Genomic DNA, 23,984 nt, shown 5'->3' with positions numbered 1-23,984 from the left:
AATGTCGACATAAAATCTCGGTTACGTTACGCCATTATAGGGGGAGTTCGTGACGCTAACCGAGCAAAAAAAAAAAAAAACACTTTTACCATATTAAATAATAATCAGAGAGGTTCGAATGCAATTTGCGGGGTTGCCAGTTCTCGTGCAGTTCGTTCTCATCATCGCTAATTTAATTTAATCTGCTTGCGTTAATTAAATAACAAACCGCGACTAATTTCGGTCGCGTTATGTAAATCGACGACGATCTTTTGCGCGAGAAAGTTGATTTGTCGTCGACCAGAGATTGCGCAACCTTAATGTAGGTTCTGGTCTCCTACAACTGACCCACATTACTGAACAATTGTTGCCCCCCTTTAGTTTAAATGGAAGCTAAGAAAAATAAAGGACGTGGCAACAGCGCACTTTGTTTTCATACGTCAATAAATGTCAGATATTGTTGATGTCAGAGAGTGCTATATCGAAAGTCGCAGTAAACGAGAATGACGTCACAGCAGACATTTTTCCACAAATCTGTCAGAAGCCTTTAAACGTCTGTCTATGTGGATTTGCCAGAAGTCTCTAGAGCCTTTAAATAGTAATAAAAACCTCTCAAAAGTTTTCAGAAGCCTCTAGAACCGCCTAAAATCTCCCAAAAGCTTCTAGAAGTGTTGCCACAAGCTTCTAGAACTTTTCCAAAGTTGCCAGACGTCTCTAAAACGTTCCAAGAGTTACTAAAGACCTCTAGAACCCTCCAAAAGATGTTAAAAGCCGCTAGAATCTTTCAAGAATTCCCAGAAGTCACTAGAAGTTCTCAAGAGTTCCCAGAAGCCTCTAAAAGGTGTTAGAAGCCGCTGGAACCTTTCAAGAGTTCTCAGAAGCCTCTAAAACGTTCTAAGAGTTACCAAAAGTTTCTAGAATCCTCCAAAAGGTGTCAAAAGCCGCTTGAACCTTTCAAGAGTTCTCAGAAGTCTCTAAAAGCTTTCAAAATTTGGCAGAAGTCTCTGCAACTGTCTTAAATTTTCAAGCAGTTTTAAAAGTTTCAAAAGCATCTAGAGAGCCTTTAAACACAACTGGAAACCTAATAAAAGTTGCCAGAAGCCTCTAAAACGTTCCAAGAGTTACCAAAAGCTTCTAGAACCCTCCAAAAAGTGTTAGAAGTCGCTAGAACTTTTCAAGAGTTCCAAGAAGCCTCTAAAACGTTCTAAGAGTTACCAAGAGCCTCCAAAAGGTGTCAGAAGCCGCTTTAACCTTTCAAGAGTTCCCAGAAGTCTCTAAAATTGACCAAAAGCCTCCAGAAGGTGTCAGAAACCGCTTGAACTTTCCAAGACTTCCCAGCAGCCTCTAAAACGTTCTAAAAGTGTCCAAAAGCCTCCAGAAGGTGTAAGAAGCCGCTTGAACCTTTCAAGAGTTCCTAGAAGCTTCTAAAAGTGACCAAAAGCCTCCAGAAGGTGTAAGAAGCCGCTTGAACCTTTCAAGAGTTCCCAGAAGTCTCTAAAAGCTTTCAAGAGTTCCTAGAAGCCTCTAAAATTGGCCAAAAGCCTCCAGAAGGTGTAAGAAGCCGCTTGAACCTTTCAAGAGTTCCCAGAAGTCTCGAAAAGCTTTCAAGAGTTCCTAGAAGCCTCTAAAATTGACCAAAAGCTTCCAGAAGGTGTCAGAAGCCGCTTGAACCTTTCAAGACTTCTCAGAAGCCTCTAAAACGTTCTAAAAGTGACCAAAAACCTCCAAAAGGTGTCAGAAACCGCTTGAACCTTTCAAGAGTTCTCAGAAGTTTCTAAAAGTTTCAAGAGTTCCCAGAAGCCTCTAAAATTGACCAAAAGCCTCCAGAAGGTGTCAGAAACCGCTTGAACCTTCCAAGACTTCTCAGAAGCTTCTAAAACGTTCTAAAAGTGACCAAAAGCCTCCAAAAGGCGTCAGAAGCCACTTAAACCCTTTCAAGCGTTCCCAGAAGTCTCTAAAAGTGTCCAAAAGCCTCCAGAAGGTGTAAGAAGCCGCTTGAACCTTCCAAGAGTTCTCAGAAGCCTCTAAAAGCTTTCAAGAGTTCCTAGAAGCCTCTAAAATTGACCAAAAGCCTCCAAAAGGTGTCAGAAGCCACTTGAACATTTTAAGAGTTGCTATAAGCCTCTAGAAGCAAAAGTTGATATTTTTTAAGCGTTTACAGGGTTGCCAAATTTTCGCAGCTTTCCTTGGCAACTTTCTAATAAAAAATGGTAAAATATGAGCTACCAGGACAGACGTGGCAACACTATGAAGACAATACAGAATGATTCCAAAAACAGGAACGGTTTTTCCGTTTGCCAAGGTAGCATTGGTGGCACATGTAATTTTACTCACCCTGTATAAACGTCGCAGTTGGTCGTTTGTCACTTGTGACGTCATCTCAATTTAGTTTGGTTTTTCGTATAGCTTAATCCAAGCTCAATCAAGTAAATTATAGACTCAAAATCGACTGTTTTTATCAATTGGAAACCACTAATTGTTTTTTTCCTGACCAAACATTTTGAGACTTTCTGGCTGCGACGTTTCGTAAATCCGATCAAGTCATCATCCGGAACCTGATTAGCGGGTTTCGAAGGATGTCATCATCACGCTAAAAGCACGTGACGCGTCCAATTTAGCATAAATATCCGAAATTTACCGTGGAATTTTATTAATGACGAGCCGGTTAAACAGAACAATAAACGAAAATCGTCGGGCCGTAAATCAGGCGATTTTATTGAACCTTTTTCGTCGTTTTAATTTGGCCCCGGGGCCGTACAGGTGACAAATCCGCCGAAAAAAAAAAAACAGCGCCGCCCATTAATTATTACGATTAGATACCTACGAAGGCGAGAATGTTAATTTCCGGCCCGGGGTCCAATTAAAGAAATTTGTCCTTTTGCGCGCGCCACGTTGCCAAACTGTCGCTCATTCAAATTAGGAACGGAAATTAGGCAAAATCCGCGTTGTGTGATTTTCCTGTTTTGCCAAATTGTTGCAATCGCACATAGTTGCCAGGTTTCACATTTTTTTTTTGTATTTTCTAGGGTTAACGATGGCCGGAGGGGTTGCGGTTCTCTCGTTGATTTTCGTGCTGGGATTAGGCGCAGCCGCTTTTGAGGTAAGTCACTAGAAACAAGTTTATTTAACCCTAAAATCGGATGATGTTTAATTATTGGTATGAGTTTTGGCACAATTGACTATTGTCTTTTTGTGGTTTCTTGTACTTTTCCACTTTGACTAAACATATCCATGCAGAACAGCAATCAAACAGTTAACAAAAAACAGCGTTGCCAACCCTTAAATTCTCCCAAAAACGTTTTAAAAAAGTTGTCAGATTTCACTAAAATTTTCCACAATTTTTGCTTTAATTCCACTTTATTATACTTTGTCCATTTGTCTCTAAACATTTTTAGAATAAGCCAAAAATTCAACCCATAAAACTATCAAATCCACTTATAATGATTTAGAACTGTATTTCTTGTGTTGTTGAGCATGTTTTATAGCTTATTTATAGCTTCATAAAGTGGTATTTGACAGTTTACTTCACATCACATGTGTCAAAAATCTTGCTCATGAAACTCTAACAAACATTCTAACAGACACTACTATTGTTTTGTCATTTACAGCTTCGTGGGGAAGATTTTGATAATTTTCAAGTTTATGACAGATGAAATATGCTTGAAATAAACAGATACACGTCACGACTGTCTAATTTCCACTCGTGAACCTATAAACAAGCGTTTAATATGATTTACAACTCAATTAACTGTAGAAAGGGCTTTTAAGCAGGTTTTGTGATTTTATAGCTTTATGGAGGGATGTTTGACAGTTACGATCACTGTGACAAATCCAAATTCCGCACAACTGGCAAAAACCAACTCATGAAACTATAAAATGCTTAACAATATGATTAACACGGATTGTATTGCGGTAGTTTTATAGCTTGATGGATTTACATAGAAAAATTTAAAAGTTTTTTCCAAATACCCAAAAGTGTGATTCGAATTTTCCCCAGACATGTCAACACTGACCAACACGCTGGAAAACAAAATGGTTACTTAACAAACACGTGCGGAAAGTGATTGACAGGTTAAATTAGTGCAGGAAAGTGCACTTTAATGCACGCGAGTGGGAAGACAAGGAAATTACTTTGAATTGCTTCACACTAAACTAAACAAAAAGGTGGATGGAGTGTACAGGGTGTCCCAAACTATAGATTACTCTAAACTGTATGTACAATGATTGAACGCACCGTCAATATTTCAGAGACATCAACAGTCAATCAGTCCACAAACTCGGTAACAAATAAGCAATTCGTGACACTGCAAACCTTCTGAAATGACAATTTGTAAACAACATATAACGATAATTCTCCAAACTGTTGACATTTTGCGGTTAAACTGCTCACCATCATGAAGTGTCGACATTGTGAAGTGTCGCGCATCTTTCGCCACTGTCCGATTAGATAACTGAAAAGTAAATCGTAGAATCCCCAACAAAACGATTAGTCAGTTTTTGAAATATCGACAATTTCGATTACCGTGACGTAACGACCGTAACCGTTTTGTGTCACAACAAGGAACTTTAATAACATTATCCACATTACAATGTAACTAACACCGTAACAATAAATAATAACAACATCTGAGGATATACACTGTGTGTGTTGCAGCCTTGAAATTTGATTATTTTTTTTTCGGCAACTTAATACAACAATTAACGAAAAAAAAATAAATTAATTTATTCCATCTGGTTATGGGAAGAACGAAGGGGGAAAAACTGTTTTGTGTTAGATTATCGATTCGTTTTGCTATAGGTAATATGATAATGGAGTTATTAAAATTCCGGATCGATTACGAGTTTTATAGTGTTTTATAGTGTAGAATTAAGCTTTTTTTATTGGTTTTTGTCTCGTTTAAATGTGATCACACAATCCGATATTACCTGGCAAAAATATCAATGTCAACTGGTTTTGCTTTGCTTAGACATTGAACTTGTCAGTTTAGGCCTTGATCCAGTGATGATTAGTCAGTTTTGAAACTGTTCAAAACCTCAAAAAATGATTACAGCATTGTTGCCAAGTTTGGTCACTTATTTTATCGAAGTTCAAGGAGATGAGAGAGTTTCTAAAAGAAAAATCAGACAATTGGTATATTGCAAAAATTATGTCAATATAACCGCCATTTTGAATCGTGTGAGTGACATCATTGTCGGTTATTTTGAATTTTACTTACCTCAGTCAATGAGTTCAGTAATTAGACATTGTCACCGTCATATTGAAAGGTACTTTTAGAGTTTATTTTTGTTCTGCCATTTTGAATATTTGACAGGTCGTTAGAACGGTTCGTTTTTCCGTCCGAACAAAGGCAGCCATTTTGCCCTTTTTCATCTCTCTTTATATTTTAAATTATCACACTTATCGTAACGGCCATTTTGAAAAATAGGGTCTTATATCATGATGTGTCATTCTGAATTTATTTTTTTTACTGTAAAACTTACTGTTCTGGTTGTATACACTAAAACAGCACAATGTCAGCCATTTTGATTTTGAAGCCCGCTGTAAACGATTGTTGTAACAATGTTCGCCATCTTGAATTTTGATATTTACTCTGTAACCTTAGCAGTTTCAGTTTATATGAGTCAAAATAACAAAGAACCTTAGCCGCCATCTTGAACCTGTTACAGAGTATTTGATACTGTCCACCATTTTGAATTTGTCCACATTTCTTTTGAGGCGCCATTTTGCTCACCGAGGCCATTTTGAATGAAATTTGAAAATTCTATTTCCACTGTCTGCCGCTATGTCAAAGACGGCCATATTGAATTTTAACGCCTTTGGGCGCCATCTTAACGAGCCTTTACTAAACGACAGTCTTTTACATTGTCAGCCATCTTGAACGATTCGTTTTTCCGTCCAAATTAAGGCAGCCATTTTGCCCGTTTTCATCTCTGTGTTTTATTCCTCAAGGCCGCCATTTTATATTTTAAATTATCACAGTTATCGTAACGACCATTTTGATGTTTCGGCCATTAACTGTCTTTTATCATGATCTGTCATTCTGAATTTAAATTTTTACTGTAAAACTTACTGTTCTGGTTGTAAAACAGCTCAAAATCAGCCATTTTTAGTGTGAAGCCCACTGTAAACGATTGTTGTAACAATGTCCGCCATCTTGAATTATGATATTTACTGCAGTTTCAGTTTTGTTGATTTCATAAAACAAAAAACAATCATCAGACAATATCAGTTAAAATAACAAAGAATCTTAGCCGCCATCTTGAACTTATTACAGACTATTTGGTACTGTCCGCCATTTTGAATATCTCCACATTTCTTTTGAGCCACCATTTTGAATGAAATTTGAAAATTCTATTCCTACTGTCTGCCGCTATATCAATGACCGCCATATTGAATTTTAACGGCTTTGGGCGCCATCTTATGACAGCCATCTTGAATTTCGAATTTGGTTCAACAAATTGTCTTTTTACGATGTTTTTAATTACTTCTTGACTTGGATGATGAATAATTGTAGATGCCATCTTGTTTAGGCCCGCCATCTTGATTTATTACCTAGCTTCATAGCAATCACAAAATGGCGGTTATTTTGCACTCTCTCCAAGTTTACGTCCGCCATTTTGAATCTTTTTACACTTTTTTGAGCAAACCGTTTTGTTCACCGAGGCCATTTTGAATTTCAATTATTTCAGTCACTGACTAGAACAAGTCATTTAAATCTTCAGGCGCCATTTTGATGACAATTTAAAACTTCCGCTTTATGAACGACCGCCATATTGAATTTTAATGTCTTTGGGCGCCATCTTGACCAGACTATTTAATGACACTCTCTTACATTGTCAGCATTCGTCAATTTTGACGCTAAATTCACCACTTTACTTTCCAAATCGGATTTTGGCGCCATTTTCAATTTCAACTATTTCAGTCACATCGTGTTTAGGTCCGCCATCTTGAATTTTACCGTGAAACTGACAGATTAAGTTCTTATATACAGAGTGTCCCAAAATTGACTTAAAACAACTTTGTTGTCCTTCTATCACGTGATGCTTTTGAATTTGACGACGTTTCGATTTTTGGCATTCATCATCGGGTGTGTTTCATCCAAAATACGATCCTGTCAATATTTTTTCTTAAAATTGTGCTTTTGTGAGTTTTAGAAAACGTTAGGTTGGGTTAGTTAAGTTTTTCTGTAATGATCAATTATTTTTAGTGGGTACGACCCTGAATTCTAAAACAGTAATGTTTTGACTATTTTGTATGGAAAACAGGGGCGTATCGACTTAAATTAATAATTATTGTGTCATTGATTTTGACCAAACCTGAAGGCAGCCATTTAGATTTGCTGTACTGTAATTTTGAATTAATTAAATTTTATAACGGTCACAAAATGGCGGTTGGTTTGAACTAGCAAGTTTACGTTAGCCATCTTGGATTAAATTCAAATACACTGGTCAACTTTTGAATTGGTGAATAGAAAACGCGATTCTAATCACGATTTGAAACAAAAGAGTAATTAGTAGATAATTTCGCAGTCGTTTTAATAGCGCGTAACAGAAACGATATACACACAACAAATTTCATAATGGCGTCTTGGGCGGATTGAGGAATGAGGAACTGTATCATTCTGCCATAAAGTTCGATTTACCTTCTTTCAGTGTTTTTTCTCGAATCAATTTGAAATTCATTAAATTTAAAACTGAAATTACGTTAATTAACTAGTAAAAGCGATTGCGTCACTGAAAACTGGTACGAACAATATTAAGTCGATCAACGAGTGCGCGTTTTCGAAGGAGGGAAACCGTGTCAAGGTTTCCGGTATTTTTTCTTACTTCAATTATAACCTGTCTGTCTGTTTTGTAACGCACTCGAGAACACGTTCAATTCGTCAGCAGTTTAGGGCTGTGCACCGCCTTTACTAAAGTTGTTACGCAAAGAGGACACTTCAGGAAGTGAGCAGTGTGTGTGAAGTACACGCTTATTAAACCATACACTGTGGGACTGCATAGTAAGTGGTCATTTCAAATTGCCTTCCTTAATTTGTTTTTCTAAGACTCGAATTCACTTCAACTGCTTTTTCTTGACCAATCACAAACCAAGAATAGTGCTATTGGTTAGGTTAGGTTAGGTTTTCAAATGGTTGTCCTTAAAATAGTAAAAAAAACAGGATTTTTGTCCTTTTTTTACTGGCTTTTTTACTATTTTACTAAGACTAAAGAGAGTCCAAAAGTCTATTTTCAGGAATTTAATTGGTGTACAACTTTTCTGAACTGAATCAAGTCTACAATTCAACTGAGCACTGAAAACATTCCAAATTAAGTTTTTGGACTAATCAGTCATCATTTACAATCGATTTTTTAGTCTTAAAGCACGTCGTCAGTCAAATTAAAAGTGAGGAAGCTTGAAATGACATTTTCAAGACTATGGACAGTGTCCAAACTGGCTTTCAGGCCTGATATGTCAAAAACTTTGTAAAGATAGTCTTGAAACTCAATTTTCCAAGCTTAAAGCACTAAAAATAGTCCAGAGTTGTAAGAATACGAAAAGCAAAGTAAAAAGAACTTTAAAAATTAGTTTTCAAGGCAATTTTCATCAACCTAGTCAATATCCGGTATTTAAAACTATTTTTTGAAGACTAAAATATTGAAATTTGTCTTCAAATTAGGAAAACATATTTCAAATGCAAATTTTAAGCTTCTAATGTCACTTTTAGTGTCCAAGTTAGTTTTGAAGGGGTAAAAGTGTAAACTTGTAGTAAAAAAATCTCGAAAAAGTAGTTTTTTATGTCTGCAAGTCAGTTTTCAATAGTAGTAAGTCTTTCAATTTGTCTGAAAAGTATAAAAACTCTTTACAAAGACATTTTAAGCTTCTTAAATCAATTTCCAGTTTTTAAAACATTTTTTATGTTTCTTAAGTAAATTTTTAGTTTCCAAGAAATTTTTTAAGCTCCTTAAGTCAATTTTTTGTTTCCAAGACTATTTTTAAGCTTCTTACATCAATTTTTCGTTTTCAAGACATTTTTGAAGCTTCTTAAGTCAATTTTTCGTTTTCAAGACATTTTTTAAGCTTCTTAAGTCAATTTTTACCGTTTCAAAGTAATTTTGGTTTCACTGGTTTCTAAGTCAAGTTTCAAGACTAAAGCCTTTTCAATTTGTCCGGAAACTATGAAAACTGGCTGCAAAGACAATTTTTAAGCTTCTTAAGTCAATTTTTTGTTTCCAAGACTATTTTTAAGCTTCTTACATCAATTTTTCGTTTTCAAAACATTTTACTAGTTTCTAAGTCAAGTTTCAAGACAACCGCCTTTCAATTTGTCCAGATACTATGAAAACTGGCTGCAAAAACATTTTTTAAGCTCCTTAAGTCAATTTTTCGTTTCCAAGGCAATTTTTAAGCTCCTTAAATCAATTTTCAGTTTTCAAGATAATTTTTAAGCTTCTTAAGTCAATTTTAACAGTTTCAAGGTCATTTTACGGGTTTCTAAGTCAAGTTTCAAGTCTAAATCCTTTCAATTCGTCCGGATAGGAGGAAAAATGGCTGCAAAGTCATTTGTTAAGTTTTTAAGTCAATTTTTTTCGTTTCCAAGACAATTTTACTAGTTTCTAAGTCAATTGTCAAGGCTAAAGCCTTTCAATTTGTCCGGAAACTATGAAAACTGGCTGCAAAGACAATTTTTAAGCTTCTTAAGTCAATTTTTTGTTTCCAAGACTATTTTTAAGCTTCTTACATCAATTTTTCGTTTTCAAAACATTTCTTAAGTCAATTTTTCGTTTCCAAGGCAATTTTTAAGCTCCTTAAATTAATTTTCATTTTTCAAGACAATTTTTAAGCTTTTTAAGTCAATTTTTACTGTTTCAAAGTAATTTTCCTGGTTTCTAAGTCAAGTTTCAAGACAAAAGCCTTTCAATTTGTCCAGAAACTATGAAAACTGGTTGCAAAGACATTTTTTAAGCTCCTTAAGTCAATTTTTCGTTTCCAAGGCAATTTTTAAGCTCCTTAAGTCAATTTTTCGTTTCCAAGGCAATTTTTAAGCTCCTTAAATCAATTTTCAGTTTTCAAGATAATTTTTAAGCTTCTTAAGTCAATTTTAACAGTTTCAAAGTCATTTTACGGGTTTCTAAGTCAAGTTTCAAGTCTAAATCCTTTCAATTCGTCCGGATAGGAGGAAAAATGGCTGTAAAGTCATTTGTTAAGTTTTTAAGTCAATTTTTTTCGTTTCCAAGACAATTTTACTAGTTTCTAAGTCAATTGTCAAGGCTAAAGCCTTTCAATTTGTCCAGAAACTATGAAAACTGGCTACAAAGATATTTTTTAAGCTTCTTAAGTAATTTTTTTGTTTTCAAGACATTTTTTAAGCTTCTTGAGTCAATTTTTCGTTTCCAAGACAATTTTTAAGCTCCTTAAATCAATTTTCAGTTTTCAAGATAATTTTTAAACTTCTTAAGTCAATTTTAACTGTTTCGAAGTCATTTTACTGGTTTATAAGTCAAGTTTCAAGACTAAAGCCTTTCAGTTTATCCGGAAACTATGAAAACTGGCTGCAAAGACATTTTTTAAGCTTCTTAAGTCAATTTTCCGTTTCCTAGACATTTTTTGGTTGGTCATGAAAAAGCAGGTAAGCTGTATTTTTTTGACCAATCACAAACTAGGAACTCGTGGACTGACCATTAGGGCCAAGCTAGAAATATTTCTTAGGTTAGAGGGTTAAGAGGGTGTTGTTGTGGCAACGTTGTACATACAGAGTTGGATAGGTTAAGGGCGGAGCTTTCGTCGTTATGGCAACGTCTATTGGCTGAAAATTTCACTACTAATCACGTGACTGTCGTGTGGTATAGGAAGAAATCCTTCTATTATTTATTGGTTAATAGTAGAATATTTCTGAAATTTGGTTGTGTACAGAAAAATGACCTCGGTCAGCAATTAAAGATTGGCAAATCTTAAAAGCTGTAACAATCGGCATTTATTGGGGTTATCTCGTCGAAAAATCACCAAACGAAACGTTTCTTTTGATGATTGTTTTGTCGCAGCCATCCGTTCACCTTTCGTCCTCACTAGCACCAAGATGGAGGTTCTTTGGATGGTGGCAAGGTCGCGCGCACCAAACAAGGTTCACTTCGTTATCGATAAAAATCGCTCCGCGATCAATTCAAGCTTCCTTCCTGTGCACAGGTGAATCTTTGCGGGATCAAAAGACGAGTCAAGGCGATTCCATTGTTGTTTCACTTGCGCGTGCACGTTTCCTTGCCGCTAGGTAAAATATGCAAAACAAACGGCTCCGGGAGGCAAATACTGGCGGTGTAAACGGCCTCGTCTGCCTGTACACTTTGTCCAAGACGAAACGCAAATATCCGATCATCGACAGCTAGGGGACTGTAAATAAACAAATCGATAAGGAAATTAATCAAAAAAACCCGAAATGTCAGAAGCAAGGGGTGGTTGGCCCCGCCCTCAACACTACAATAAGGGGCAGGGCCTAAAAAAAAAAAAAAAAACCACTTGGAATAGAGTAAATCCACGAAATTACGACCGTCTGCAGCTTTTACTGTCCGAAACACGTAAAACCCATATCGACACCTCGAATAAACCATTCATCAAAGGATTACAGAGTCCCATTAAGCTATAATAAATTATTAAGCGATAAATCACGTTTATTTTCCGTAAAAAAATGTTAATCGCCATGAGAGCCATCTTCAAGGTCCAAGATGAAATAATTCTTCTTAATGCGGAACCACTTCAGGTCAGTTCAACATGCGAGCAGTGTGCTCAGCGCTGCATTGCCACAGCAGCCACCCTCTTGTTGATTCCTCAGTTATTCTAGATTCTAGAAGACAGTTCGAATAATCAGATTCTAGGCCTTAGATTTAGTTTGGTCCCAAACGTAGCTTGAAAGCAAATTAGCACTGAAAATCAATTTTGATCTCTCTAAAACTGCTATGCTAATGTTTTTCGAGTTTCCAGTTATTCTAGATCCTAGAAGACCGTTTGAACAACTAGATTCTAGCCCTTAGATGTCTATTCTAGATTTAGTTGGATTCAAAATGTTAATTGCAAGAAAATTTGCACTGAAAATCATTCTGATTTCTCTAAAACTCTTAAGTTAATACTTTTCAAGTTTCAAGTCCTAGATGACTATTCTAGAATTAGTTAGGTCTAAAAGGTGGCTTAACAGCAATTTTACCATAAAAATTATTCAAGTTTATGCAAAAATGCTTAGCTAAATATGTTTATAGTTTCTAGTTACTCTAGATCGTGTAACTCGCGTTTTCTAAACCAAAATGGCCGTTTTGACAGTTTGAAATCCAATATGGCGGTTCTTAGTATAGTAGACCACAAAAATCAGTCATTTTGGCCAGAGTTTCAGTTGTCCATTAAATCGCAAATAACTCGCTTATTTGAAACATTCTGTACCTATATCATATGACCGTGGATAGCTAGTGAACGGGACTATCACGTGACGTTGAGTGGACAGCGCTTAGTGGCACCGTTTCAAACTTCCTCATTCTCCTGAATGAGGTCTCGTGCCTGTCATTCCCGCAATGACATTTCCCGTATAATAAATGGCGGACAAACTGATAAATTATTAACCGGTCACCGCAATAATAAAGCAATAAAAACGACTAAACGTGTTATTTATTGTTGATAATTACCTCGGGAGACTTAGTTGCGCGGAACGCTTATTATACTGTGGGACTGTGGGGTGTACCGGAGAATGTGTGATTTACTTATTGCTGGATTTACAAGTAAAAAACGTAATTTCGACCTTTACAAGTACGTTCAGAATGGAATGCGGGTTATTTCAATTTGTCGTCAGTTTATAAATGTAAACCACGCCTACCAAATTTTATTACTGAGGGTGCGAGTAGACGTTTTTCAAATGTTCTCTAAAGTCTAAATTTGCTAATTTTTAGTCAACTGCGGATTTGACATGAAGGGTCACATGTCAACTGTCACATAATTCAGTCAAAAACCATGCCTCTACGTCATAATTTACTAAAAGATTGACAAACACTGTTTGGCTAGCATTTTACGGACTTAACTAGTTTATGTTGCGTTTGGTTTTGAATGCGACAGAACGAGTAAAAGAAGTCTCAAGTTTTAAATGTCATCTGTCACATATGTCATAACTGTTTAAAATACTTGTCAAACCTTGTCTTGTCATATCTTTGACTAAATATTGTAAACCAGGGCTTGTTTTCCTGGTTTTCAAGGCTTTTACAACAAAACAATTTTGGAAGTAAATAAGGTTTATATTTGCTTGGCGTAAAACCCATTTAGAACAGTAAATCCCTTTAAAACACTGATTTGTGGCAAGCAAAAATCGACCTTGAACCAATTTGACCTTTAGACATTTTGACAATTATTAGAACGAAGACATGTGTTATTCTAGTTTAGATTAAAGCAAATTTTGGACTATCTCAAGATTGATTGTTTGTGTTAATAAGGCTCATTTTCGCTTGATGTTAAATTAATTTAGGACGACTTTTTCCATTAAAACACTAACTTGTTTCAAGCAAAAATCGACTTAATTGACATCAACTTAACCACTGCTGTATATCACTACTATTGAAAAAAGTTTTCAAATATATACTGAAATTCAGCCAATATGGGTATGACGTCAGAAACTGCGTTAGTCAGTGCCAAAGGTAAACGTCACTCAGTATTAAAATTGCATGAAAATCCAGTTGACCACAATGAATCTTTGATGTTTTGTTTCAAATTTGGTTTTTGGACATTTCTAGGAGATTTGACAAGTTTGGAATAAAAAAAAATTACATTTGCTGCTGTTTGACAACCTTGCCATTTTATCGGTTCTGTGACGTCATGCTAATTTTGTTTGATTTTCGGTGTAGTAACAATTTGACTTTAAGAGTTAGTCTGCAACCGTTCATACTCCAACACCAAAATTAACAAAAAATAGTAGATTCATACAAGATATTATTATATAGGGGCAAGTGTTAATAACTTTGGCAATAATGCACTGACGGTTACAAATAATTCCTTTTCCACCTACGTTACAGAGTTGAAGAGTCTCTAATTACGTCACGGGGGAATCGTGCCAGGCTCATTTTAACAGTTTATTTAAGTTAAATAGCACATTGTAAGGCATACAGTTATATTTTCAATCTTAACTTTCACTATGGTAGATGACTATTGTGTGTGAGTTGTGGGAGTGTACCAGTGGGGGGCGCACAAAACTGGTGCATTGACACTTTTTTGGTCTAAATTTGTAAAAACTTTCTGTTTGACTATTTTTAAATATTGTTTATTTCTTTCAGGTGCATAAACATATGACGTTGGAGGAGCTGCGCAGTACGTTCCACGTAGATAGCCATCATTTAGGTGAGTAGGTAGTTGACCAAGGCGGCGTGGAAAGTAAAAACCTAAATAAACGAGGAAACGAGCCTGTGGGGGGGGGGGGGCTTCGACAAAGCGTGAAACTGTTTTGCAACCGCTGGCCGAAAAAAAGAAAAAGGCAAAAAATCGGACGGGGCTCGATTTGCTTTCGTAGATTCGGACACGAAATGTCGAAACTGTCAGAGAGGTTTTATTATTAATCATTTTCTGCGCACCGATGCGGATCGATGCTTTACGATACTATCGAACGCTAATTCGACTCGTTTTTTCGGTCACACAAATCATGTCGAATTGACTTGTTATATCAAGCCACACCCACTTTGAACCAATATTTTTTTGGGTGATCTTGATCTGTATTAACACTTAAAAATGGAAAATTGTCAAAAATTCCAAGAGAAACGTTCATTAATTTGAAAAGTCACAAATCTGAGTTATTGCACTTTTTATGCACTCCCTGTATAGTAGCAGCACTGACGGACTGTAAAACTTCCAGGGACGAACATTTTTGCTCTCTTTCAATTTTTTCGTAACTTTCACCATTTTCGAGTAATTTAGGAAAAACTAGTTTGGTGCAGCAAATTTGTGATTTAAAACTTGAACACAGTTTGCAAGTACATTCAGGGACAAAATCGCCTGTAAAACCCACTTGGAGTGACCGAATCATGTTTTTAGGCACATTTTTGGAATCCTTATTAAATTTCCTATCTACGACACATAAGAAAACACTACAAAATCAGGTAAAATCAAGGAGAAAAATGGTCAAACTGTCAGAAAGGACAGTCATTTTATTAAGGCCATTATTACGTAACTTTTCTTTCATTTAACCAAATTTGTATCTCTACACCCACATACTTGACACGTGACAGCTGTCATAACTGCCAAAACTCAGTAGTGAAAAAAAAGTTAGGTTATGTAATACTTAGTCAGTTACAGCTCTCAGTCATCTGTCAATGCCAAATGGATGGAGTGACCACTCGTTTTCCACTAAACCGTACACGGGGAATTTATTTATGCCCCCTTTGAATCGCAATAACATAACCTCATTTGATTAGTTCCACAAAGCTCGTGTGAACATTCTAGCGAATATATCAAGACCGGTTGCAGTTACGTCACTGCAACCTTCGAGCAATCGCAACTTATTATGGGGACACTTCCTAATAATGGCAAAACACATTGTTTAGGGTTCTTTTTGGTGGTGACAAAATCCCCGGTAATCGGTGCCGTATCGAAACGCGCAATTGCGCCATCTGGTGCGCAGCCTAATGACAAACCGACGAAACGAGGATGCACATTCACACGCATAAACCTAATTTATAAATGTCAGATGTGGTTTGGGAGAATGCCCACACGAAATTTATTACGTAAGACACTTTAATTATTTATGGTTAATAGAGAGCAGTTGCGTCGTTTGTTTATGAGTTAACGCTTAAGCGGAAGCACTCTAATATTAAATTCGCTCGAGGTGGCAATGATCTATAGACAGGTACTTCCTGATCAATTTACTAGACTGCGATGGATGTAATGGATCCATTATTGTACCAGCTGGGACGTGTCCCATTGTATGCTAAATTGGGACGCCCGCGCATTTAATGGGTTGCAGTGTTATTATAGGTCAAGATAACCCAAAATTTAGTTGGAAAAATGTGGACCATTTTTGGAGGTTTAATGAAAGGATTACAGTCACCTGACAGCTAACCCTTCCTTATCCTGGACACACAGAAATAACAAATTTAACCTCACTCTTTGTCCACGTGATCCCATATTTTAGTTATCCCCTAACTCGTAGAAATCCAAACTGGCCTCGCACCGCTTAACAGTTTTCCATACAAATTAAAGGAATTTAATCTTTTGTCATTCATATTATAATGTGACTCGAATTACATTATGCGAACGCGTACGACCTATTCAAACCGCGAACGCTAATTATTATTGTCATTGCTACCGCTCCCAATCGAGTTGTAATTAAGTGTTTTGCGATGATCGATATTGAGTAATTAGAATGTGACAATCGAAGTGGAGTTTCGCACTTTTTTCAGTCGGAAAGTTGGGCGGCGCTGCCCAGTCTAAACAGCATAATCGAACGGAAAAACCAAAGTGAAGGTAAAAGGTGTAGTATAGTAAAATGTCGACCTAACACAACCGAGAAGTACCGTTAAGTAGTACCGGCTAATAAAACAATCGCCAACGTTGCCTGGGATAATAAATTCGCTAAGTAATTAAGTCGTTTGTGTAGTTATGGATCGTTTGACCTGTTATGTAACAATTCGATTAGATAATAATTGAAAAGGCATTTTTTCGCTCTGTCGCACCTCGAAGAAGTGTTTATTCAATAGATCAGTGGCACTCAAACCAGTAAGTCACTGTTTGTGATTGGTCAAAAAAAGCTGCTTTTCTTGACCACCCACTGTACTGGGATTTACGCAAATATCAAAATGCCCCCAGGTAATAATAAATTATAACATTTTTTTTTTAAAAAAACAACAAAGTGGGTCACGTGACAAAAAAACCAGTGAGGTTAAGTTCTTATACTTCGGGTCAATTTTTCTAATCTCCATTCAAAATGGCGACCTTAACCGATTGTACGGTTTTTCTTCAAGCATATATTTTAACACAGTGGGTCACGAAAACCTCGGATTGGTCAATCCGATTGACCCAAAAAACCAATTAAACAAAAGAAAATCGCCCATGGCCGTTTGACGGTCATTACCGCGGCAAAATTGCTCCCTCGAAAAAAAAAATGGCGCCGATATACGTGTTGTCATTGTGGAACCAAAAGTAGCAGAAATCGGTTGCGTAATCGACATTGGTACCGATACCCAGTACCACTTAGTACCTCATTAATGTCGGCAAAGCGGTGGTGTGAAATCGCTCCGGCAGGGGGCGCGGCATTTTTTTCTCTCTCGGGAACAGACAGGAAAAAATGACGGAAACATTATTGCAATTTACAGTTAAGCGTGTGTGTGTTAGATTTGTTTTGGATTGATTTTTTTGTTGTAATTAGGTTCGACACCTTTTAAGGCGGGTTCCGCTTGATTTAAGCGCTTGCTTCGCTGCACAGAAACCTGCTTAATGTTTTTCCCGTTTTTTTTTTATTTCAAAATTGAGAATCATATACCATTGGCACATCTAACCTAAAAAATGTCTCTTTTTACAGTACCGGAATATGAAATTGTCCCCATCCATCACGTGCGCAGGCGTAGCGTTGACGCGAGCTCGTCCAGCAAAACGAGCAACACGCTGGACCACGGCGCCTCCACCAAAAACTGGCAAGACAAACGGCCGAAACCGTGGAACGTCAAACCGACGGTACAATCTGACAACGTCGATTCGACCCGAAATCTGCGCCTGCGCGCCTTTGGCCAGCCCTTCAATCTCAGCCTGGTGCCGACAGAGGGCGTGTTCAAAAAGGGCAAACTGAAAGTGTTCACCGTCGAGCCGAACGCCACTGCTCAACATGGCGTCGAGTACGTGGAACATCCAGAGGTAAGTTGATTCAACTGTGCTTGTATTCCGTTTGGTGAAGACGTAGAAAAAAGTGTAAACGAGGAAAGTTGTAGGAAATGTTATTTTCTACAAAATTGTATCAAAGTGTTTTTGTCCATAAGGGCCTCCTTAAGGAGTTACAACGCAAAAAGTGACAGGATGCACCAAATTGCTTAATCAAAGTATTATGCAACTATGTTAGCAAAAAAGTTAAATTGGAATGACTGAATAGAATGAATTGAAAAATCATTGCTCCTAGAAACGCTATGGAAGTGCCAGAGGCCTCTGAATTAAAAAAAAAAAAATAGTAATTTGGCAACAGCGCTCATTGTTACCAGCTCAAGAAAACATCAAATTACCTTGATCAAATTACCTTGAGAGCAAAAACTTTAGGGTTAGTAAGCTTTAACACAATTTAGGGTTGTTGCAGTGAAACCACGTGATTAATTCTTGCTGAAACAGAGATAATCACAATATAGTTTGCTGCTTTTTCTTGACCAATCCCAAACTAGGAACAGTGTTGCAATTTACGCAAATGCTTCACCGATGTGGACTTTTTGCAGCTGTCAAAATGTCAGTGAATTGGTCACGTGTTTTCACTTATAAGTGAGCATCCGGTAAAAAGTTGGCAAAACAAAACTTGCCTCGCCTTTGTCACGACTTTGAGAGGTTAGGAAGTGCAAAAACCGGTCGAAACACGTTCACATCCTGATAGAAAGGCGTAATCCGATACAGGTATGCACAGGTGACGCACGAACTTGGAAAAAAAAAAACAACCGAAACTCTGTTGTTTTATTTTTTTTACAGTTCCGGCAACTTTTGACGTCACAACTGGAGTTTTTTAAACCGGTTGTCACTCAATAACCGACTTAAATGCGTCATGATCCGTTTGAATTGTATAGCCGAAATAGCTCAGTTGGGAGAGCGTTAGACTGAAGATCTAAAGGTCCCTGGTTCGATCCCTGGTTTCGGCAAAACTTTTTTTTTTATTTCAATTAATTTAACTAATTTGTCTTGTACATAACTGTTAAATAATTAACGGGAGCCCAACCCAATTTTTATTTTACGCAATATTTTGGCTTAACATTTCTATTGTTTATTGAAAGTTTAATCTTTAATCCGACCAGCAGGTTTTCAATTAAGATAACAAAGTAAAAGGAATTTGCGTATAAATCAAATTATTTAAACGATTAAGATCAAATTTTTTCTTGCTTGATTATTTCCGTACCCGGAAATCAAACTGTCACCGCTGATAAACCGATCAAATCCGGCAGTTTTCGGCGGTACCCACTGAACAGTACCATTTACCCAGTGCGCTTATACCGAAGGTGAAATTACCATTATAACATATTTGAGCCGTTATTACGTCACGGTTTTAGCGCGGACGCGAAACTTTCCTCTTTCACCGTCGTTATTATAGCTTCTGGTTACTTAACTCGTTAGTAAATCGACTGGTTCCGCTAATAAACGAATAAATAACTAGGAAAAATAACGTTTAATACGAATAGAAAATTTTTCGAATTCCATTATACCTAGAAACTATAAGTTTCAAAAGTATAGAAAGAATAAACAATTTTCTTAGGGAAACTTAAATTTTAATTCTAGTAAATCTTCCAGTGTAAACGTAGCAGTCACTGAAAAGCAATGTTGTGGAAAATCTGAAAAAAGTTAAAATGGTATTTGGTGTAAACATAGTGAAAATGTGTCAGGGGATGTGACGTAACTTGAGGGTTGGTAACAAAACAATTTTGTGGTGAAGTGGTCATGTGACCCATTATAGAATCGCGTCATATCCGTTTTGAGCACACTGACACATGTCATTTGCAAGGTTCATTTTTGTCGAAAGGCATTAAGTGAGAATGTTTACATCACTCATTCACGCAAATATGCTTGTTATTGCACACAGTAATTGGATCAACTTATTTTTAAGCTCCCTTAAGTTGAGATTTAAATGTGACAGTTCAAAACTAAATTTAAAAATACATTGGTGCCATCGTCTCTGATTCCATGTTCTCAGCATAGTGGGTAGCTTGTGCAAAAAAAGCTGCTTTTTTTTGACCAATCAGAAACTAGCAACCATGCTGAGATTTATGCAAAAACTGCACATGTGAACTTGAACCAATTTGTAACTGTTGGCAACAATGCAAGCACAACGTTCACGCGGTTTTGACATACGACAAGTGACGCAACGTTGCCATATTGTAAAAGCGTAATCGGCCCGAGTTTTACAACATCAGGAAGTGTGTATTTAAAGAGCAAACACCGTGCACATACGTATACAAACATTCAATGGGTGTTAAATCCGTTTGAAATTGCTTTTTTTTTTTTTTGGCTCGTTAATGTAAAGGGGGCGCGGTCCTTTTGTCCAAAACCGGAGCTGAAATGGACCGAAACGAAATCGATCCGGCACTTACATTAAGAAAAAAACACGGCAAGGAACAATGAGAAAAAATCTGAAATAAAGGAACCGGAATTTCTATAAAAATTATCATTTATCAATTAGCGGTAGCAACGAGTTGACATTTTGGCGATTACATAACAAAACAGTCTATTATCAAGTTTTTTCTATATTTGCGGACTGGTTTCAAGTGTAAAAAGTTAAAAACTTCCTTTGTTCTTTGTTGGGGTTCGAGTACTTTCTACGTATGTTTTCGTTGATGTTTATCAATCCTGTAACGCACCTGATTGAAATTACAATGAAATCGGTTCCGATTCGGTAACGGCAACCAGTAAAACATGACAACGCAACGCTGTCATGTTGCCTCTTAAAGTCGAGTTATTCCGGAATGCGTTTGTTGTTTATAGAAAGTGGAATTTAGGGCGCAATTTTGGTTTATCAGGAAACAATATGGCCTACTCGGTTGTAAATGTTAATTACTGATTATTAACAGTTACCGTTTCTTCCTGCTACGTTTAATTAAGCCGATTCCGCTATTAATGTTATAATTTCTATGATTGCTATTATTTCATAAATAATGCATGCAATATTGCAGTTTTTAACGGTAATTCCACTCGCTCTCTTAGTAGATTTGTCATTTTGTTTATGAACTTTTTACTATTTACTGAGAAAGAAAAAAAAATGCAAATGAAATAAATGTTAGTTTTTTTTTTGTTTCATTCACCTAAAACTATCAAATGCAAAAGGGTTGTTCCTTGTATTTACACCTCAATAAAGGCCAAAAACTTATATTTCTGTGTGGCTAAGTGACATTTTAATATGTTTATTACGTCACTTGACAGCTGTCAACTGTCAAAACTCATTCAGCACTAACATACAACTAGAATATGCACATTAGATAAATCGCAAAGCGTTCCTTAACACTAGAACTGACAAATTTAGTTCCATGGCGCCGTAAACATGATTTACAGTGCAATTACACAAAAAAAACATATTTATTTGGCACTTTATACTTTCAGGTCACTGGTGAGTGGGTCTTGACAGTTGTCACGTGACGCCAGCAAAGCATTGTTTCTTGACGTCCCAACTGTCAAATTTGGCTCCATCGAGCTTTAAACACAACTTCCAGTATGATTCCTCAAATTAGCAACTATTTCTAATTTTACGGTTTTATGTCGCTGCTAAACGGGTTTTGACAGTTAAGACAGCCATCACGTGACGTGACGTAAGAAATATATAAAAGTGTTCCGTCAGAACTGTCAAATTGAATTTCATAGAGCTGTATTTGCTTGGCATTTTGTAATTTTTAAATAGCCAACTCTCAAATTCTCTTATCTCTATTCTTTATAAAGTCATATTTCTTCTTTATAACACAAACCAACCAGAAGCCAGAGAATTATGGACTTTCATTGGTTGAATGTACACGTGACTACGTTTCTTGACTTTAAACCAATTGAACTAGTTGAAGACTCTCATTTTCGGTAAACACTGACGTCACTACTACTACCAACAAACTCTTAATAGACACGGTCATCATTGCAATCGTGACGAAAGTATCGAGAGTGAAAGTGGTACCGGTACCATCGGCGAGAATTACGCGGCATAATCAGCTGACTGAGAGTGGTACCAGCTTTGATTTGAACTGAAAAAACGCACACATTTGACCTGGATTCGTTTCCCTGTTGTTGTTCTTTAATTATTGTCAGATTTTGTATAGTACTTTTAAGGCAGGCGATTTGGTAATATGTTGCTGCCGACCCAATGACATTTGGAGGATTTTTAAATAATTTTTTTGTTGCGGAGGTTCGTTGGCGCAATACAACATAACCTAAAGGAAGATTCCCATCGGTGTTTCGTTATTTATCTATTATTTATTGTTTGTCCGTTTTTGAGATGCGATTTGTTTGACCTTTACGTCTGTTTTATTGCGTATAAACTTACGCGGTTTTGTAATTTGACCGGTTTTGGTGGCGATTGAAATCAAGAGAATGCAACACGTTACTGCATTTAACCCTCTTCAGGACGAACAGGACACTGCGTACATTTAGTTAGCAAACTTGTAGGTCAAATTGAGAGTGTAAACAATAGGTCTGCTTTATTATTGTTACGCAATTCCCAATACTAATAATAATGATAATAGAACCGTGGTTTTGGTTTTTTAGGTTGAGGTTAGTGGCTATAAAATGGACGTTGGTCATTCATGCATATTTTCGGTTGTTTCAACACTCTTTTTTCCTTGACAGCTAATGTGGAAGTAATCAAATTATTATATTGAAAACACACTAACAGAGTTATCTTTTTTTTTTTTAGACTGGTGTTGAAGAAGATATTGGAGAGTTATACCAGGACGAGAATAATCAGGCAGCCATTCTCATGAGAAACGAAGGAGGAGACGTAGTTTTGGTAAGTTGATTTATCATTTGAATGACACCTGCAGCCACTGCTGACGTCAGTCTTTAAAAAAATCGTTCTCAGAGGGTCTTTCACCGAGTTCTCTGAAGTCAAAGCAAAATATTTGTCGACGTTAATGTTCCGAGAAGGCTCGGCTCGCAGGTGTTAATTGAGCCCCAGTCTGCAAATTAAAACCTAATTCAAGTCAAACAAAACACGTTTAGAGAGAGAGAGAGATCAACAAACTGATACTTTAGAGGGCGTGGTTTGACCCTCCTGAAAGTCACATGTTGAAACTTAAGACCAAAAAAAAATGACTACAGGGTCCCTACTACCAGTTTTAAATGTCAATAATTCACCATTCGATAGCCCATCAAAAAAATAAGTTGACATACATATACAGTGTGACCCATTTAGAATGGAAACACCCCTATAAAATTTTAGGTTATTAACCGATTTCAATGATTTTTTTTTTGAAATAATTAGGAATGAAATGTCTATTATGGGAGAAAATTTTAAATATTTATTTCAGTTTTCAGGTCATATTACGAGACTTTTTCTTGATAGAAAATGGAGAATTTTTATTAGCGATTTTTTTATTGAAAAAATTACTACGCCACTGGATCTATAGTGCTTTCAAATAGCTGTGACCAAATTTTTTTTTAATTTTTTTTTTTGATTTTTTTTTAATTTTTTTTTTTTTGATTTTTTTTTTTTGATTTTTTTTTTTAGAAATTAATTTATTAATAAGTAATAATAAACAAGTAAATAGTAACACCATTTCTATGGCAACAGTTGATGCAGGGTGTTCTTTTGTGACCGTTAGCTTAGAGGATTTTTGAATTTTAATTTGTCATAACTTTGTTATTAATGAATGGATTTTCATGAAATTTTCAAAGGGATGATAAATTAATATAATGAAGGGTTTTATGTAGATGGCTTTAACACCCAGTAATTAGCATCAGTTTCAAGTCCTTGTACCAAAAGGGCAAAAAACAGGTCAACTTATTTTTTGAAGGAGAATCCACTTCTTGTTGATTTATTTTTATAAAATGAAATTTTACAATTTTTTGCTGCCCGGACATCCCTCTTTTCTTGGGTTTGAAAACGCAGTAACTCGGTTATCTCGTAAAAAAAATCGTCGGAATTTTGAATACAAATTTTACAGCAGATACATCATCTCTCTTTCTAAAAAACTGTAATATTTGTGAAATATACAGTCATCGTAGAAAATAGAGTGGGAAAATTAATCTCCCCGTATCTACGCCACTTAACAACTTTGACAAAAGGTCATTCAAATCACATAATGAGCATTCATTTATAAGTACTTGTTCAAAATTTTATAAAAATTGACTGACAGTTACAGCAAAAACGCGATTTTTT

General features: G+C 36.3%; 2 protein-coding genes and 1 non-coding gene across 15 annotated transcripts in view; 2 read left to right on the top strand and 1 right to left on the bottom strand.

Annotated features, from left to right (window-relative positions):
* sona (sol narae metalloprotease) overlaps positions 1 to 23,984 on the top strand; it is a 53,057-nt gene that overhangs the window by 20,990 nt on the left and 8,083 nt on the right. For 4 of the 6 annotated variants that reach the window (XM_081979423.1, XM_081979422.1, XM_081979424.1 and 1 more), the window contains 4 exons: positions 3,006 to 3,079; positions 14,251 to 14,314; positions 17,484 to 17,812; positions 22,521 to 22,613. In XM_081979423.1, the coding sequence (XP_081835549.1) occupies positions 3,014 to 3,079; positions 14,251 to 14,314; positions 17,484 to 17,812; positions 22,521 to 22,613 (552 nt within the window). In that variant the 5' untranslated portion in view covers positions 3,006 to 3,013. Of the gene's footprint in view, positions 1 to 3,005; positions 3,080 to 14,250; positions 14,315 to 17,483; positions 17,813 to 22,395; positions 22,465 to 22,520; positions 22,614 to 23,984 lie in introns of those variants that run through there. The other 2 variants (XM_081979427.1, XM_081979426.1) reach the window with 2 other exon arrangements.
* LOC145728910 (homologous-pairing protein 2 homolog) overlaps positions 10,914 to 23,984 on the bottom strand; it is a 37,417-nt gene continuing 24,346 nt past the window's right edge. For 7 of the 8 annotated variants that reach the window (XM_081979449.1, XM_081979451.1, XM_081979450.1 and 4 more), the window contains one exon: positions 19,289 to 19,470. The gene's annotated coding sequence lies outside the window, so the exon portion shown is untranslated. Of the gene's footprint in view, positions 11,345 to 19,288; positions 19,471 to 23,984 lie in introns of those variants that run through there. The other variant, XM_081979452.1, reaches the window with a different exon arrangement.
* TRNAF-GAA (transfer RNA phenylalanine (anticodon GAA)) lies at positions 18,714 to 18,786 on the top strand. The gene has a single exon. It is a non-coding gene; the product is annotated as a tRNA-Phe (tRNA).

Source organism: Ips typographus, linkage group LG5 (genome assembly GCF_016097725.1).
Source record: "Ips typographus isolate SLU linkage group LG5, UJ_Ityp_2.0, whole genome shotgun sequence".
Taxonomy (NCBI): domain Eukaryota; kingdom Metazoa; phylum Arthropoda; class Insecta; order Coleoptera; family Curculionidae; genus Ips; species Ips typographus.
The sequence above is the reverse complement of the archived record's forward strand: the minus strand, read 5'-3'. Positions and strand labels throughout refer to the sequence as shown.